The sequence below is a fragment of the Anabrus simplex genome, chromosome 6 (assembly GCF_040414725.1).
Source record: "Anabrus simplex isolate iqAnaSimp1 chromosome 6, ASM4041472v1, whole genome shotgun sequence".
Lineage (NCBI taxonomy): Eukaryota > Metazoa > Arthropoda > Insecta > Orthoptera > Tettigoniidae > Anabrus > Anabrus simplex.
Genome location: NC_090270.1, coordinates 194,245,214 through 194,259,495, shown reverse-complemented (window position 1 = coordinate 194,259,495; position 14,282 = coordinate 194,245,214). Strand labels below are relative to the sequence as shown.

Sequence of the window (14,282 nt, the reverse complement as noted above, 5' to 3'; positions counted from 1 at the left end):
CATGGCACGCAACTTACTGCATTAAAGTTTTATCAAACATCCATAGCGTGGTTTGTTTTTCCCACGTAGAATCCCATTCGATTCTATTCCGCTTGATGTGAACGGTGGAGTGGAAATTTTGACTGATGGGTTCGATTCGATTCCACAAGGTGAGAGTGAGCATCTGGTGTTCGTGTTGTCATAGCGTGACATCATATGGCCTTAGCAAGCCCAGAGAGGCTCCATGACAGGCACAAACGGTCTAACACAGGGTTCAACTTGCGCGGAGACTGGAGGGTTCTAATCAGGAGCTGCTTTGAGCGGATGTTTTCTAAGGGGCTCTAAAATTTGAACTGTTTAACTGGGAAATATATTTGCAACAGAACACTTTAAACGGGGAAAAATATACATATATCTTAATGCAACCGATCAAGGGACCAAGAATTTCACACTTCTTAGGTGGGAAAACTTCTTATGCGGGAACTTCTTAACAGAGTTTCACTGTATGTGAGGTAATATACACTTGTGGTACACTTCGTACAAAATTATGTATTTCGTTACAGGAAAAAAAAAATCTTATTTTAGACTTTTATTGTCTATTGCTCAGGAAGGAACTTCGTTCTCAAATCGTGATAACTCTTCAAATATTTCTTCAGACAGTTTATGATGTGTTGAAAACGTTTGATAGTTTCTAAGACACTAACCACCTCATTAAAACAAGTAGCAGTGCTCGGCGGGCGACTGTTGTCATCAGACTCTTCCTCACCCAACTCCTGCTGTATGCCTTCAACAATTTCACTGATGATTATTGGTTCCGTAGTAATGGCATTCTTGTCGGTGTCTGTGTGTTCGTCAACCTGTCTGATTCTTCATCATCATCATCATCATTGCCCGAGTCTTCATAATGGCCGGATCCTGCTTTACGAAAACTGTTGTGAATGGTTAATTGTGACAGTCCTTGCCACAAAACTGCTGCTGCTGCTGCAAAAAAGACATTGTGTGAAGGAATCTGCTGTTGGGTAACTACATCATTTATTGGTATAGAGAGAGAAAGTCTTGCCTGCAAAATGTTGATCTTCATTAAATCCATCTTTCCTATATCTATGTAATGGATGGCGTGTTGCACCAATATCTTGTGATAGTGCAACTTAAAATTGTGTACGATTCCAAGGTGTAGTGGTTGCCTTTCACTCGTGCATGCTGTACATCTAGCCACAAGCAGATAGATCGTCCTAACTTTCGGACCCATTTTTGCTTGAATTCCTCTCGGCCAGTCTTCAAACACTCGTATGTTTTTTAAAACAATGTAGCTGTGTGAATTTTCTTCCAGTTAAAGGAGGCAGCTTTTCTGTTCCGTCGCTATTTGCGTATAACAATACCATCACATGTTCCTTACTGCGCTTCCCACCATGACAATTCTCACCTTTTGATTACCATTGGTCGCTCAGACATTACATTTTTTTTTTTAAATCTGTCTTGTTGACATTAAATATGTGTTTGGGGGTATACTGGATATCGGCTCCTTCAAACAACTTCCTTTCCCTTCTCATACAGTATTAACGTCAACACTTTCACAACACATGCTTGCTGATATTTCTGTGCCTAACCTTGAATTTATGTAGCCAGCCTGATGATGTCTCTAAATATGCAGAAAGACTTCATTATCATCATAAGAATACTGGAACTATGTATGGTTGATCAGGTCGGTTTCTATCTAATTATTTTTCATCTTTAAATACAAACAAATTTTGTATAGTTTTCTACTGAAATATATTGTAATATCAAATAATTGGGGTGAGCGATAGGGTCAATAATCAGTCACATATTGTGTCATTGTGTAAGTGTTTTATGCTGCGTACCCGGTCTAGAAAGCCAAGAATAACGGCCGAAAGGATTCATCGTGCTGACCACACGAAACCTCGTAATCTGCAGGCCTTCGGGCTGACCAGCGGTCGGTTGGTAGGCTGAGCCCATCAAGGGCTGTAGTGCCAAGGGGTTTGGTTTGGTTTTTTATGCTGCGTAGCCGACCAGACGTCGCCAGAGTATCAAAGATTCTTGAGATGCCGTAGTTCATTAGTTCCACACTAGAATGTGTGCAGTTACTATAAGAGTTCCATCTCATGTTCCCTAGGAACCAGCTGTTGTCTGACCGGTGTAGATATTCACAAGTTCCTATATTGCTGGTCCGATTGGATTCCTATGGCAGCTAACATGATAAGATCCTGCCATCCATGTTAAAGACATCATCATAATGTATGTACTCTTCCATGTGTCATGAAAAAGTTTAAACTGGCGAAAGGAATAGATTTCAGAAGATTGTGAGAATGTTGTTTCAAGTCGTGTGATTTTTCTATGCAAAATTTACCACCCTGTCAGTTCGCCAAGACCATGATCCAGCAACAGAAGCGATGCTCCCTTTCGTTCCAGTATTAACGCTTCATGAAAACAGATGAGTTTCTTTGCAAGGCATTCTTACATATACTGTATATAGGCACTTGAGTGGTGTAAGAGTAGGTACCGGTAGGTACCGATATAATGCTTTGAACAGCAGCTTCTCTGGTCATCGCCCGTAGGCGACCTGTGCGTTGTGATGAGGATGAAATGATGATGAAAACACATACACCCAGCCCCCGTGCCAGGGAAATTAACAAATGATGGTTAAAATTCCTGGCCCTACCGGGAATCGAACCGGGGACCCCTGTGATTTGATGTGAAGTCACTCAAATTGACTGTGGTGTGTATTGAACACTACGTTGACATTGATTGTCTTAGCAGAAACGAAGGCTTTAACTTCACTTACAAACTCTAATGGTATCAAGAGAAATATCCCACCTGGTAACAAACCTTGTGATGTTGTATGATGTTAGTTTTTAGCGGCATTTGAATTAGTGCTGGAAATGCTTCCTACCTTTAAAACTGAGAATGTCCAGCAAGATAGCTGCTTCTTTCACCCACTTCTTCAAATGCCAGTAGTGAATTGCTGGTCCCATGGAATGGAATGGAATGGAATGGAATGGAATGGAATGGAATGGAATGGAATGGAATGGAATGGAATGTCTTATGGCTTTTAGTGCCGGGATATCCCAGGATGGATTCGGCTCACCAGGTGCAGGTCTTTTTGACACCCGTAGGTGACCTGTGTGTCGTGATGAAGATGAAATGATGAAGAAGACAACACATACACCCAGCCCCCGTGCCAGGGAAATTAACCAATGATGGTTAAAATTCCCGACCCTGCCGGAAATCCAACCCGGGACCCCTGTGACCAAAGGCCAGTATGCTAACCATTTAGCCATGGAGCCGGACTGGTCCCATGATATATGCACATTACGGAACTTGGTTTACATATGCTTGTGAATTTGAGCATTTCCTTGTTCTAGTATTCTCTCTCAACAACCTTTATTATTTGCATTTTATTTTTTTAAAAAATTTTTTCAGTGGTATCTTGAATTTTCAGGGCATTTGCTGCTAGGTTCCTTTCCAATCTTGTCAGTGACCTAAGTACATCACGGTGTGTTTTTTTTCCCTTCAGAAAACTGTTTGCGAATACTTTCTGTTTCACTCTAGAGGGTAATTGTTCATAGGAACTGGAACTACTTGCTATGTTGTGTGTTGGGAGTCCTAGGTGTATCACTATCTTCAGAGAAAGTGTCTGACATTTCATTGTTATCACACCAAAATATCTGTCCTTCCCATATGACGATACTACTACGGACATATTGCTCCAGTTGGTTATACAACTCCCATGCGGTATGCTTGTCGATGTATATTGGAAGGGTGTCACCCACTTGGAATTCCTTCATTTCATTTACCAGTATCTACCACAGCATGAGGGTTGCAAGCCAGTTTGCTAAACTCACAATAGTATATACATGTCCATTTGCTTAGAAACAGGCCGCCGGGCTGAGTGGCTCAGACGGTTGAGGCGCTGGCCTTCTAACCCCAACTTGGCAGGTTCGATCCTGGCTCAGTCCAGTGGTATTTGAAGGTGCTCAAATACGACAGCCCCCTGTCGGTAGATTTACTGGCACGTAAAAGAACTCCTGCAGGACTAAATTCCGGCACCTTGGCGTCTCCGAAGACCTTAAAAAGTAGTTAGTGAGACGTAAAGCAAATAACATTATTATAATTAGAAACAGGCCAATGAGCTATTAAGTCATTGAATATTGAATTTTAACGACCGCATTGTAATCGAAACAGACTTTCAACGTATTAGGTCGTGTTACGTACATGTAGTACGTGTTGAAGAGATGTTAAGTACAGAATAAAAATGGCCAGCCGGACACCAGTGGGATCCGAACCCACAACCTCCCGATTTCGCGTCGGTTGCTCTACCAATTGAGCTATGGTGCTAGCACACTGTAGAGTGCGTTTAAGTCGCCCGTTGTGGGGCATGTCAATGAATATTGAATTTTCACAACTGCATTGGGTTAGACCTGTAGCTCAGATCCTTTCAAACAGAACAAAGATGGCCTAGGCCACCATAGCTCAGTTGGTAGAGCAACCGACGCGAAATCGGGAGGTTGTGGGTTCGGATCCCACTGGTGTCCGGCTGGCCATTTTTGTTCTGTACTTAACATCTCAACACGTACTACATGTACGTAACACGACCTAATATGTTGAAAGTCTGTTTCGATTATTAAGTCATTGTTTTACATAAAGCAGGATACCTGCCAGGCATGTAATGAAAAGTAATTTTTTTGTATTGACTAAACTGTTGCAGAATAGGTGAGGTGAGGTTTGGAGGGGGAAAGTGTGCGGTTTCCTCCTTATTACTCATTTTATTGCATTTGTATAGCATGAAGGTACTACTGACAAACTTGAAAAGTGTGTGGATACAAAGATTTTATGCTTAAGTACAGTGAAGCCTCGATTCTCCGTTTTTCGAGGGACCATGAAAATAAAACGTACAATACGGGAAAACGGAAAATCTGGGAATGGATGAAAACCATCAACAGTTTGGCTAAACATCACAAAAATGAAATATGTATAATTATAATCTTACAAAACTCCTAAACCAAACCAAACTACAGCCCCAGTGGGACTTTGCCTGCCAAATGACCGCTGCTCAGCCCGAAGGACTCCAGATTACGAGGTGCGCATGGTCAGTGCGACGAATCCTCTCGGCCGATATTCCTAGCTCTGTAGATCGGGATCGTCATCTCACCATTAGATAGCTCCACAATTAAAGGTAATCACGTAGGCTGAGTGGACCTGGAAACAGACTTATATCCAGGTAAAATTGCCTGACCTGGTCGCAATCGAACCCGGGCCTCTGGATGAGAGGCGGGCATGTTAGACCACGAAACCGCATTAATTACCGGTACGCGAGGTCAAAATCTCGATACTTTATATTCAGTTTTACAGGGGAATCTTCGTCAGTTTCCCGTGAAAACTTCCTTCAGTTCAGCGACTTTGATTAGGCTAGCCAAACTCTTCGAAAAATCTAATACCGGTAACGCCAAGCCAAACGACAATCGACCACAAGTAGTTTTTAATTCTCTCATCTAATAAAATAAAGCACATTAGATACGAAAGCACCCAAAATGAATGCGAAATCCGTTCATTTCTTAATCATTCATTGTAATTTGGTCTCCGGTATACTGTTCGTAGTCAGTTTCCGGAAATCTCGTACCGCGCAAATTAGGCCTACGTCGACTTTTAAAGGTTATGTTGAACTCGAAAACATGGTTTCGAATATAAGTATCGATTCTTAAAAGTTCTCGAATGCATTATATTCAATTCTGCGCGTCACAAATCCAATCAAATTGGAAAGATAAAAGAAATATCAAAACTTCAGAAATTACGGTTATTCGTGACCTTGAGGTCATCTGGAAAGCGCGCTCGCTGCACATGTCAGCAAATACAGTAGAGACAATACACGACACTTACGGATTTCGCCTTGCTAAAATGGGAGACAATTCGACGGTGGCGCTCCTGGTGACTTGACCTGAACAAATCGCGCTAAATTTTAAATGAAGAATTATTTAAAAGGTTATTATTCAAAAACTGAAATTAGACATATAAACAAGGTGTGAAATGGACTGCTGTGAAATGGCTTGATCTTTCATTTATGCATTACTTTTTTAGCTTTAGCATACCTACCTGAAATCTTACGGTTGGATTTGTCTTTTTTCCTCATTTAAAACAATGTATCATCACATTAAGACATTTGTCAATAAAAATTTCGGCACATTCCTTACACATATGATGCAATGAATTAACATTTAATAGCTGGACAATTTTCCTCTTAACATGAAGCCTACTAACAGAAAGAAAATCTATACAATCCCGGCTTTAATCTGAGAAGAGGGATAAAAGAAAGAAAAGTTTGAAAAAGTTGTCGATAGTGATGCTTTGAGGAATATTTACGTACAATTAGGGTAAAAATGTAACATACCCTTGGCTGTATAGTCGAGGATTTTTAAAGTCGCTGGCCTGGAAATGATCTGAACAGATCTTATAATTCTTATACAAGCGTAACGTCCCTTATTTCTTGTACACTTTATCCAAATCACTTCTGTGACATTTCAAAACCCACAGATCACACCTACAACAACACATCGGTATTGAAGGTTTAACTGCTGCACTATACAATAAAATATGCGTATTATATTTTAAGCCCGTTAAAACATGGGTCGAGCAGGTCAGAAGACTATGAAGTACTATAAAAATCTCTGTCACTGGAAGAATATATATGCAAACACAATATTACTTACATGTTCTTGTCACGAGGGAACCTGAAGAACAAGCGCGCATTTTTCTCTACTTCGTAAATACTGCAGCCAAACACAGGACATACCTTTCCCCTCATGTTGAGAGGAGATATCAAGGAATGACACACGCTACTATTTAATTATGTCAACTCACTGAAAACGCATAAATAACACCAAAAACTTCACACAAAAATACACGTGCTCTTATGACAGAATCAGTACCGTTCAGGTCTATCCGCTAGAGTGAGCTCCAATAGCTGTCCCTCGATATCTCGCTCAGTGTCGTGTATTGTCTCTACTGTATTTGATGTCAGTACGAGTTTGAAATTATACCAACCATTTAAAATGTAACGTGCGCAAATAAAACGACTGCGGTTTTTGGTATTTTAACACGAAAACGTAAAATTCTAGTCTTGCATTAGGACCTAAACAGTAATAGCCAATTCCAAGACCTCCCATGGCTTTCTTTTTTTAAATTACATTTAGGTGCAACGTGTGTTTTGGTCTCGCTAACATAATCATGTAGGCTACGATAATATCAAAAATACTGAATTTGTGTTAAGAAGCAGTTTCGATTCCTGCCTGAAAGCCCAGTTATTCTGCATTGCCCTGAGCAAAGTGCCAAAAGCCTTTTCGGCAGTACGATCGAAAAAAGTAAAAATATAAACATTTAACCCTGGACGTAATATGGACGTTTTATAAGTGCGAACATTTGACGAAACTCGTTCCGTCTTCAAGCAGAGCTGTCGAAATGCGCCGTGTCTCCTTGCAATTGTCGCCACTCTCTGCTTTATGATTTTCTGAGATTCTCTAAACAATACCACCCGAATGCGATGCTAAGATGGTCCCTTATGCAAGTTCACCGCCGATCGCTTTTCCAGTACCGGTACAGTACTTGATTTAATTATCGCAGTGACGGGGTGTTAACGCCAAGATCCATAAATATGCCATAGCCGTCCTTTTGTGAGATACAGTTTATTAAAAACCGATTGATCGAGGATTTAGCGTTGATGGGACTGGAATTTCTGGACGGTTGATCGGGGAAATCGTTTCTTCGAGGAACGGATAATGCGGGACTTTTACAACGTGATTTAATTACGATGCTCGCGGGACCACGTAATTTGAACGCATATTCCGGGAAAACGTATTTGCCGGGAACGGATAATCGAGGTTCCACTGTATCTTTCCTGAGAGCTTGGTCACATATTTATCTGCTTGCTAAGCAAATTTACATACCGTCTTATGAATTTAAGTCTGAGTTGTTCTTTGGTGTATTATTTTCAGATGATCGACCCAGGCAAGTATGCCTTGGTTGGTGCTGCTGCACAGTTAGGAGGAGTTGTACGCATGACCATCAGTCTAACCATTATCCTCATTGAGGCAACTGGCGACATTTGTTTTGGTCTTCCATTAATGCTCACAGTGATAATGGCAAAGTGGACTGGAGACTTCTTTAATGAGGTAAATGTTTGTGGTTACAATTATTTATAGATGTTATATTTGCATAATTCAGAGAATTTGAAAGAAAGAATAAACAATAACAATTCTATTCATTGCAAAACATATCCAGTTTTTTTTGGTGTGTGTGTTTTTATATATATATATCTTTTACGTTGGCTAGGCAGCAGGGCTGCATCATACTCTCCATAATCTCAGAAATTCATCCTTAGGGTTAACTGCTTTTACCTTAAGGGATACGTAGGTTCCGAAATATGTATCGGTCATAGCAGAATCTATATATAACAGATTCCAACTTGTAAGTTTGAGAAGCTCCACCTTTCCACCACTTTAAAATATTACGTTTTTTTCTTAGATTAAAATAAAATTGATTTATTTTAAAATTAGTTGGTACGTTTCGTTTTTCATAGAAAACATCTTCAGCTATGATCTTGACTTACAGTTAAAATATGCACAAAAACACAGATTACATAGAACACAATTAACCACTCATATAAAAAACTTGTCCTTGACAAGATGAAAGGTCTAAATATCTAAAGAGTTTTCTTCATTGTCACTATTTTACATGTCTTGATGTGAAAGTATGTTATTCATAAAATACCACTTGGAAAATTATTCAAAGACAAAGGGATCTTAAAGTTGCTTGATTTAAAAAAAAAAAGAAACAGCAGTGCACAACTATACAAATTTTTTTGACATTCAACACTTGATGTGAGTGGAAAGAGGGAATTTTCTTGTCAGATGAAATGGTCTAATTGTTTGAGATGGAAAGCAACTCCCTATGATGTTGCATCCAAATCTGGAAAGAACAACATTTTTTTTTTTTTTTTTTTTGCTAGGGGCTTTACGTCGCACCGACACAGATAGGTCTTATGGCGACGATGGGATAGGAAAGGCCTAGGAGTTGGAAGGAAGCGGCCGTGGCCTTAATTAAGGTACAGCCCAAGCATTTGCCTGGTGTGAAAATGGGAAACCACGGAAAACCATTTTCAGGGCTGCCGATAGTGGGATTCGAACCTACTATCTCCCGGATGCAAGCTCACAGCCGCGCGCCTCTACGCGCACGACCAACTCGCCCGGTGAACAACATTTTGAAGCTCGATAATAAGTGATATGGCTGTCATGTTTAATAAGACCTTAAGTTTACTCACCACCTGATTCACACCAGGTCTCCTACTGCGCTCAAAGCTGCCTTCCTCGTAGAGTTGTATCTGTGTGTGCGGGCAAGGTCTGAATGCTTAGTGGAGGGAGGGGGAACAACAATTGCAGGAGGAGGTGGAGGGGAAATGTTCAGTCTAAGTGGTGCTAATTGGGTTTAATAAGGGAGGTATTTAATTAAATAAAGGATTCCTATTTTCTATGTTGTCGTTCAGATTGTTTGTAACATCGCAAATCTCGGGCCATCAATTCTGTTAACATCTCGTGCAGTGGCATAAAATTCATATAAATATGGGAGAGGTTATAATGTAGAATACATAAATATCAATGAGCATACCTAAGAGGACGATGGCTCCATGTTCATTAATGTGTGTCCCATTGCACGGAAAGGAACCTATCCGATTTTTTATTCTTGAGATTTTTGTGGTTCTCAAATTGGCATAAGATACCAAGCATTTTAAAAAAGGGATCATGCTTCAAGATGTAGTACTTCACAAGATATTTAGTTATTCACCGTTGCCATTAAGAAAACTGTATTTTGAGAAAAACGCAATTACAGCTTTCACCAGTTTTCATACAAATTGTACAAAGTTTTTATGACATCAAGTGATGATGACTCGAATTGCTGATAAAACTTCCATTGCCGAATTTGGGTCCCTTTCTACGAAACGGGTCGCATATTCAAAAATAAGGAAATATGTGTGGTAAGTTACATCAATAACAAAAATAACAAAGGGTTATCTTAATCCTTCATTCATAACAATCAACAGCGAGACTAAACAATGTAGTCTGGGGCATGATGCTGACATTTGAATTCCACAATAGACTTAAAAAAGAAAGTAATGTGAATTCCAAAACACACACACATAGATCTGTATATTCATATTAATATCACAAGTCAAATGAGATTAAAATGCTGAAGTTTTAACAATAACTTTTTTTTACAATTTGCTTTACATTGCACATATACAGATAGGTCTTACGGCGATGATGAGATAGGAAAGGGCTATGAGAAAGAAGGAAGCTGGAGTCTTAAGGTACAGCCCCAGCATTTGCCTGGTGTGAAAATGGGAAACCACAGAATACCATCTTCAGGGCTGCCAACAGTGGAGTTTGAACCCACTATCTCCCAAATGCAAGTTCACAGCTGCGCGACCCTAACCACACAACCACTTGCTCAGTAAATCAAATATTATGGAATTCTCATGCCTCTTCCTGATCATTTTATATTTCATTCCTGGTTATGATTTTATTTCTACTCATAATCATTCTCTTACTTTAATTCCTCTTTACAGTAATATATGATGAAATGAATTAAATAATGCATCATAAGTCATATAAGCTTTTTAAATCTGAGAGAGATTCTCAACCTGAATGTCAACAAAACAATGCTAAGACACTATGACGAACAATAACAAAGTTCAAACATAAAAGGATACGTCAACATTGTCTTATTCAAGCGGAATCTCTCTGAAATCAATAGTACACACTCAGAAATGAGGAAATAATGCCAACAGCATCCACAAAATGAAACGATTTAAAACAGCAAAGATGCATGCACATGCAAAACTCGACTGATGCTGAAGATGCAAATAAATTTGCAATTTTCTACCATACTTGAAGATACACTTCCCATTCCACATCGTAAGATTAATCATTTAAATCTAACATCCCATGAAATTGCTTTGAGAGGATATGAATTGCCTCGTGGTATTCTGTGGCTCTGATTTTCTCCTGTAAGATGATCATTACTGTTCATGCACATATTAAACTTGTTAACAGGAGAATTCAATGCTCAGTCAAATGATGATCAGCACTGGATGTTTTTCTAACATAAGATTATCATCTTATAACAACTGGATTAGGATGAAATAACAGGCTATGTAATATCATGACAACTATAAGCTCTTCTCGATGGTCACAATCATCGCATTGCAGCTTTTTCCATGTGGCATAATATAGCATGTGGCTTGCTTTTGAAGATTCTATGCTGCACTCACATTTACACACCATTACACTCGCATCTCGATGACTACATTTACTGTTTTTGTTTTTTTAAATATTCATTTACAATGATTCTATGCAAATATCCATTTTACATACATATTATCAAAGCACAGTTCGCATATTCATAGCATATCATCGTAATATTTTATTAACTACAAGCAATTAAAAGAATTGAGTCCTTTGTTGCCAAATATACTCCAAAATCCTGCTATATTGCCTACATGCTCTGTCACCGTGGATATTAATGGCTTGCCTGCTTCCTCCAGCAAGTCGGTGCTTGTTCTACATCAGACATTAGAGATTTACTTCTTTTCCTGAGTCCCTTTCTACAAACAGCGAGAATTTATTTTGATTTATTAGGAATACTGTTTGTCACTTTTTGTACTTTTTGCATTTTCACATATTTATCATGATTTTTGTGGTTAGACGTTGAATTGTCAGAAATACATAGCTTTTGAAGAACCTAACACCCAAGAGGCACATAGGGCCTACATATTGAATTTTGCATATGCAGGTGTTTTGCTTATGGAGAAATAATGGTTTTATTACTTACTAGCTGATGTACCCGTGCTTCACTACGGAATTCTCAGAAAGACTGTCTTTTGTGGTTTTCCCAGCTAAAGTCAACATAAGTCATTGCAATGACGTCAGTAGCAATGTACCAATCAAAAGCAATGTTATCATATAAAATACTCAATCAAATGAAAAACCGAGCATTTTCTCACTTTTAATGAACAGTACTACGGTGCCGATCTAACAGACGGAAATTACAGAGCTGGAATGACCAGGCTGCAGACAGCCCTAACACTCCTCTGCCATTATTCTGCCTCAGAATAGGGATTGAATAGCTGGAATGCTATGATGAACCAGTGTGTTACATACCAGTAGTATCAGAAAAGTTATGAACCAGAGGAACAGCATGCTAAAGAAGAGAGATCTAACTCCCCACCTACTTCCCACCAATATCCAGGCAGGCTGTTATACTCTGTACGCAGCAGTGATCCCATATATTGGAAATGAGTGGCAACAGAAGACACAAAGCTTACCACAAAAAACAATCTTCAATGTAATGTTATTGTTGATCAATTTTATGAGCTTTCTATATTGTAGGCCTTCACATTTAGTTTTCTTCAGACTCTGTATATTAGGGCATCTTATAAAATTATTTATAGCGTAGACTGTAGTTCCTTATTCCCCATCTTTACATACCGATTTTCATTAAATTCTGTTTACCCATTTTCTCATGTTTCAGCGCTGATATTCTCTTAGCAACAAAATTCCATATTTGTGAATGTCTGTTATCATAGCTGGTACGGTAAAAATGTATGGCATAAATTTTAATACTATAAAACTTTAGTGTAGTGTTTATCGATAGGACCACTAATAACATAAATATTTGAGAATTAAAGTTTAGGCCTTCCCCTAAACTACCATTTCACTCAGCGTGAATAAAATTATTTGTGGCCTAGATTGTAGCGACTTGTTCCCTGACTTTACATACCGATTTTCATTGAATTCTCTTCTGCCATTTTCTCATGATGTGCGTACATACATACAGACAGAAATTACGAAAAATTAAAATGTGCATTTCCTTGTTGCTGTGGACATGACTGATACAGAAATACTATTATTTTTAAATTCTGAGTAATGTACAAACAAAACTCTTTATTTTATATATATAGATTGCATTATTTTTTAGCAAACTTTGCAGTTAAGACATTGAATTGTCAAAAATCCTTTCTTTACATGCACCCAGCACTCAACACCCTACCTACCAAATTTTAAGTTTGCGTGCATGATCTTTCTGGGTATTTTGTAATGTGTGATTGATTTTTACTATTCACGTTTTGCAGTTAAACTTTGAACAGTCCAAAGGAATCCTTTTCTACCCAAGAATTTAACATCCAAGAAGCAATACGAACCAAATACCTTGTAGACCAACTGTACATAATATGTTTTGGTTTGCACATTGTAATGTCAAAACCTTTACGTATTCAAGAACCTAACACCTAAGAGCCACGTACATACACAAATTTTGTGTACGTAGATAATTTGGTTCGAGAGAAATTATTTTTACTTATCACAATTTTCATAGAGAGGCACTGAATTGTCAAAAGTTTTTTCTTAGCAAGCACTTAATACCCCAGTGGAGAATTCCATATGAAATTTAAAGTTTCCATGCAATTTGATTCTGAAGATTTCATGACGAGTGGTTTCTTTGTGTATATTATTATTTATGTATGTAGAGCTACAGTGCCTTACAGCGTGGCTAGCAAGAAAAACAATACTGCTAATGAATTATTGAGGCTTGCTGTAAGGAAGCTTCTGAGAAGAAGCTGGCTAACAATGGAGCATGCAACGAGAATGAACTGGAAATAGAAAGTACGAGAATCTTCCGCTGGCCTATATAAAGAGAGAAGTTGACAAGTAGTCTCTCTGAGTCACCTGTGAGTGAGTTATGATTCAGTTCAGAGTCATTTGGGAGTGCATCAGTTTTAAGAAAGATTGTCTTGATTATGAAAAGTGCGGTAAGCTGTGTACTGAATTATTGTATGAACAAGGCTGCGCTGTGAAAGGCGGTATTGGAGAGTGTGTGCTTTGGTCTCTCTTATATGCAGATGGTCACCAGAAGAGGATTGCAGTTTCAAGTTGGTTTGGAACAGCCATCTCTCACAATACGATTTTAGACTGAACAAAAAGAAGACAAAATAACCAGAAATCATCCCAAGCAACAACTCCATCCAAGTGGGGAGAGACCTTAATGAGGACCGTAAGCTTTAGGTATCTAGGATCTCTCCTACAGACTGTTGCTGGTGTAGGTGATGAAGCGCTAAATAGGATAAAGGCAGCCTAAATGAGATGGATGGGGCGTATTCTGTGACAGAAGGAAGCCACTAAATGTGAAATCCAAAATATACTGCATTGTAGTACATCCTGTTGCTGTGTTGAATGACAACCAGTTGT

At 38.9% G+C, this 14,282-nt stretch overlaps 1 protein-coding gene and 1 non-coding gene across 2 annotated transcripts in view; both read left to right on the top strand.

The window, feature by feature from the left end:
• Positions 1–14,282, top strand: part of ClC-b (chloride channel protein 7) — a 178,769-nt gene that overhangs the window by 111,143 nt on the left and 53,344 nt on the right. Inside the window, exon 12 of the mRNA XM_067150131.2 lies at positions 7,980–8,156. Coding sequence (XP_067006232.2) covers positions 7,980–8,156 — 177 coding nt within the window. The remainder of the gene's footprint in view (positions 1–7,979; positions 8,157–14,282) is intronic.
• TRNAS-CGA (transfer RNA serine (anticodon CGA)) lies at positions 4,457–4,533 on the top strand. Its single transcript has one exon. It is a non-coding gene; the product is annotated as a tRNA-Ser (tRNA).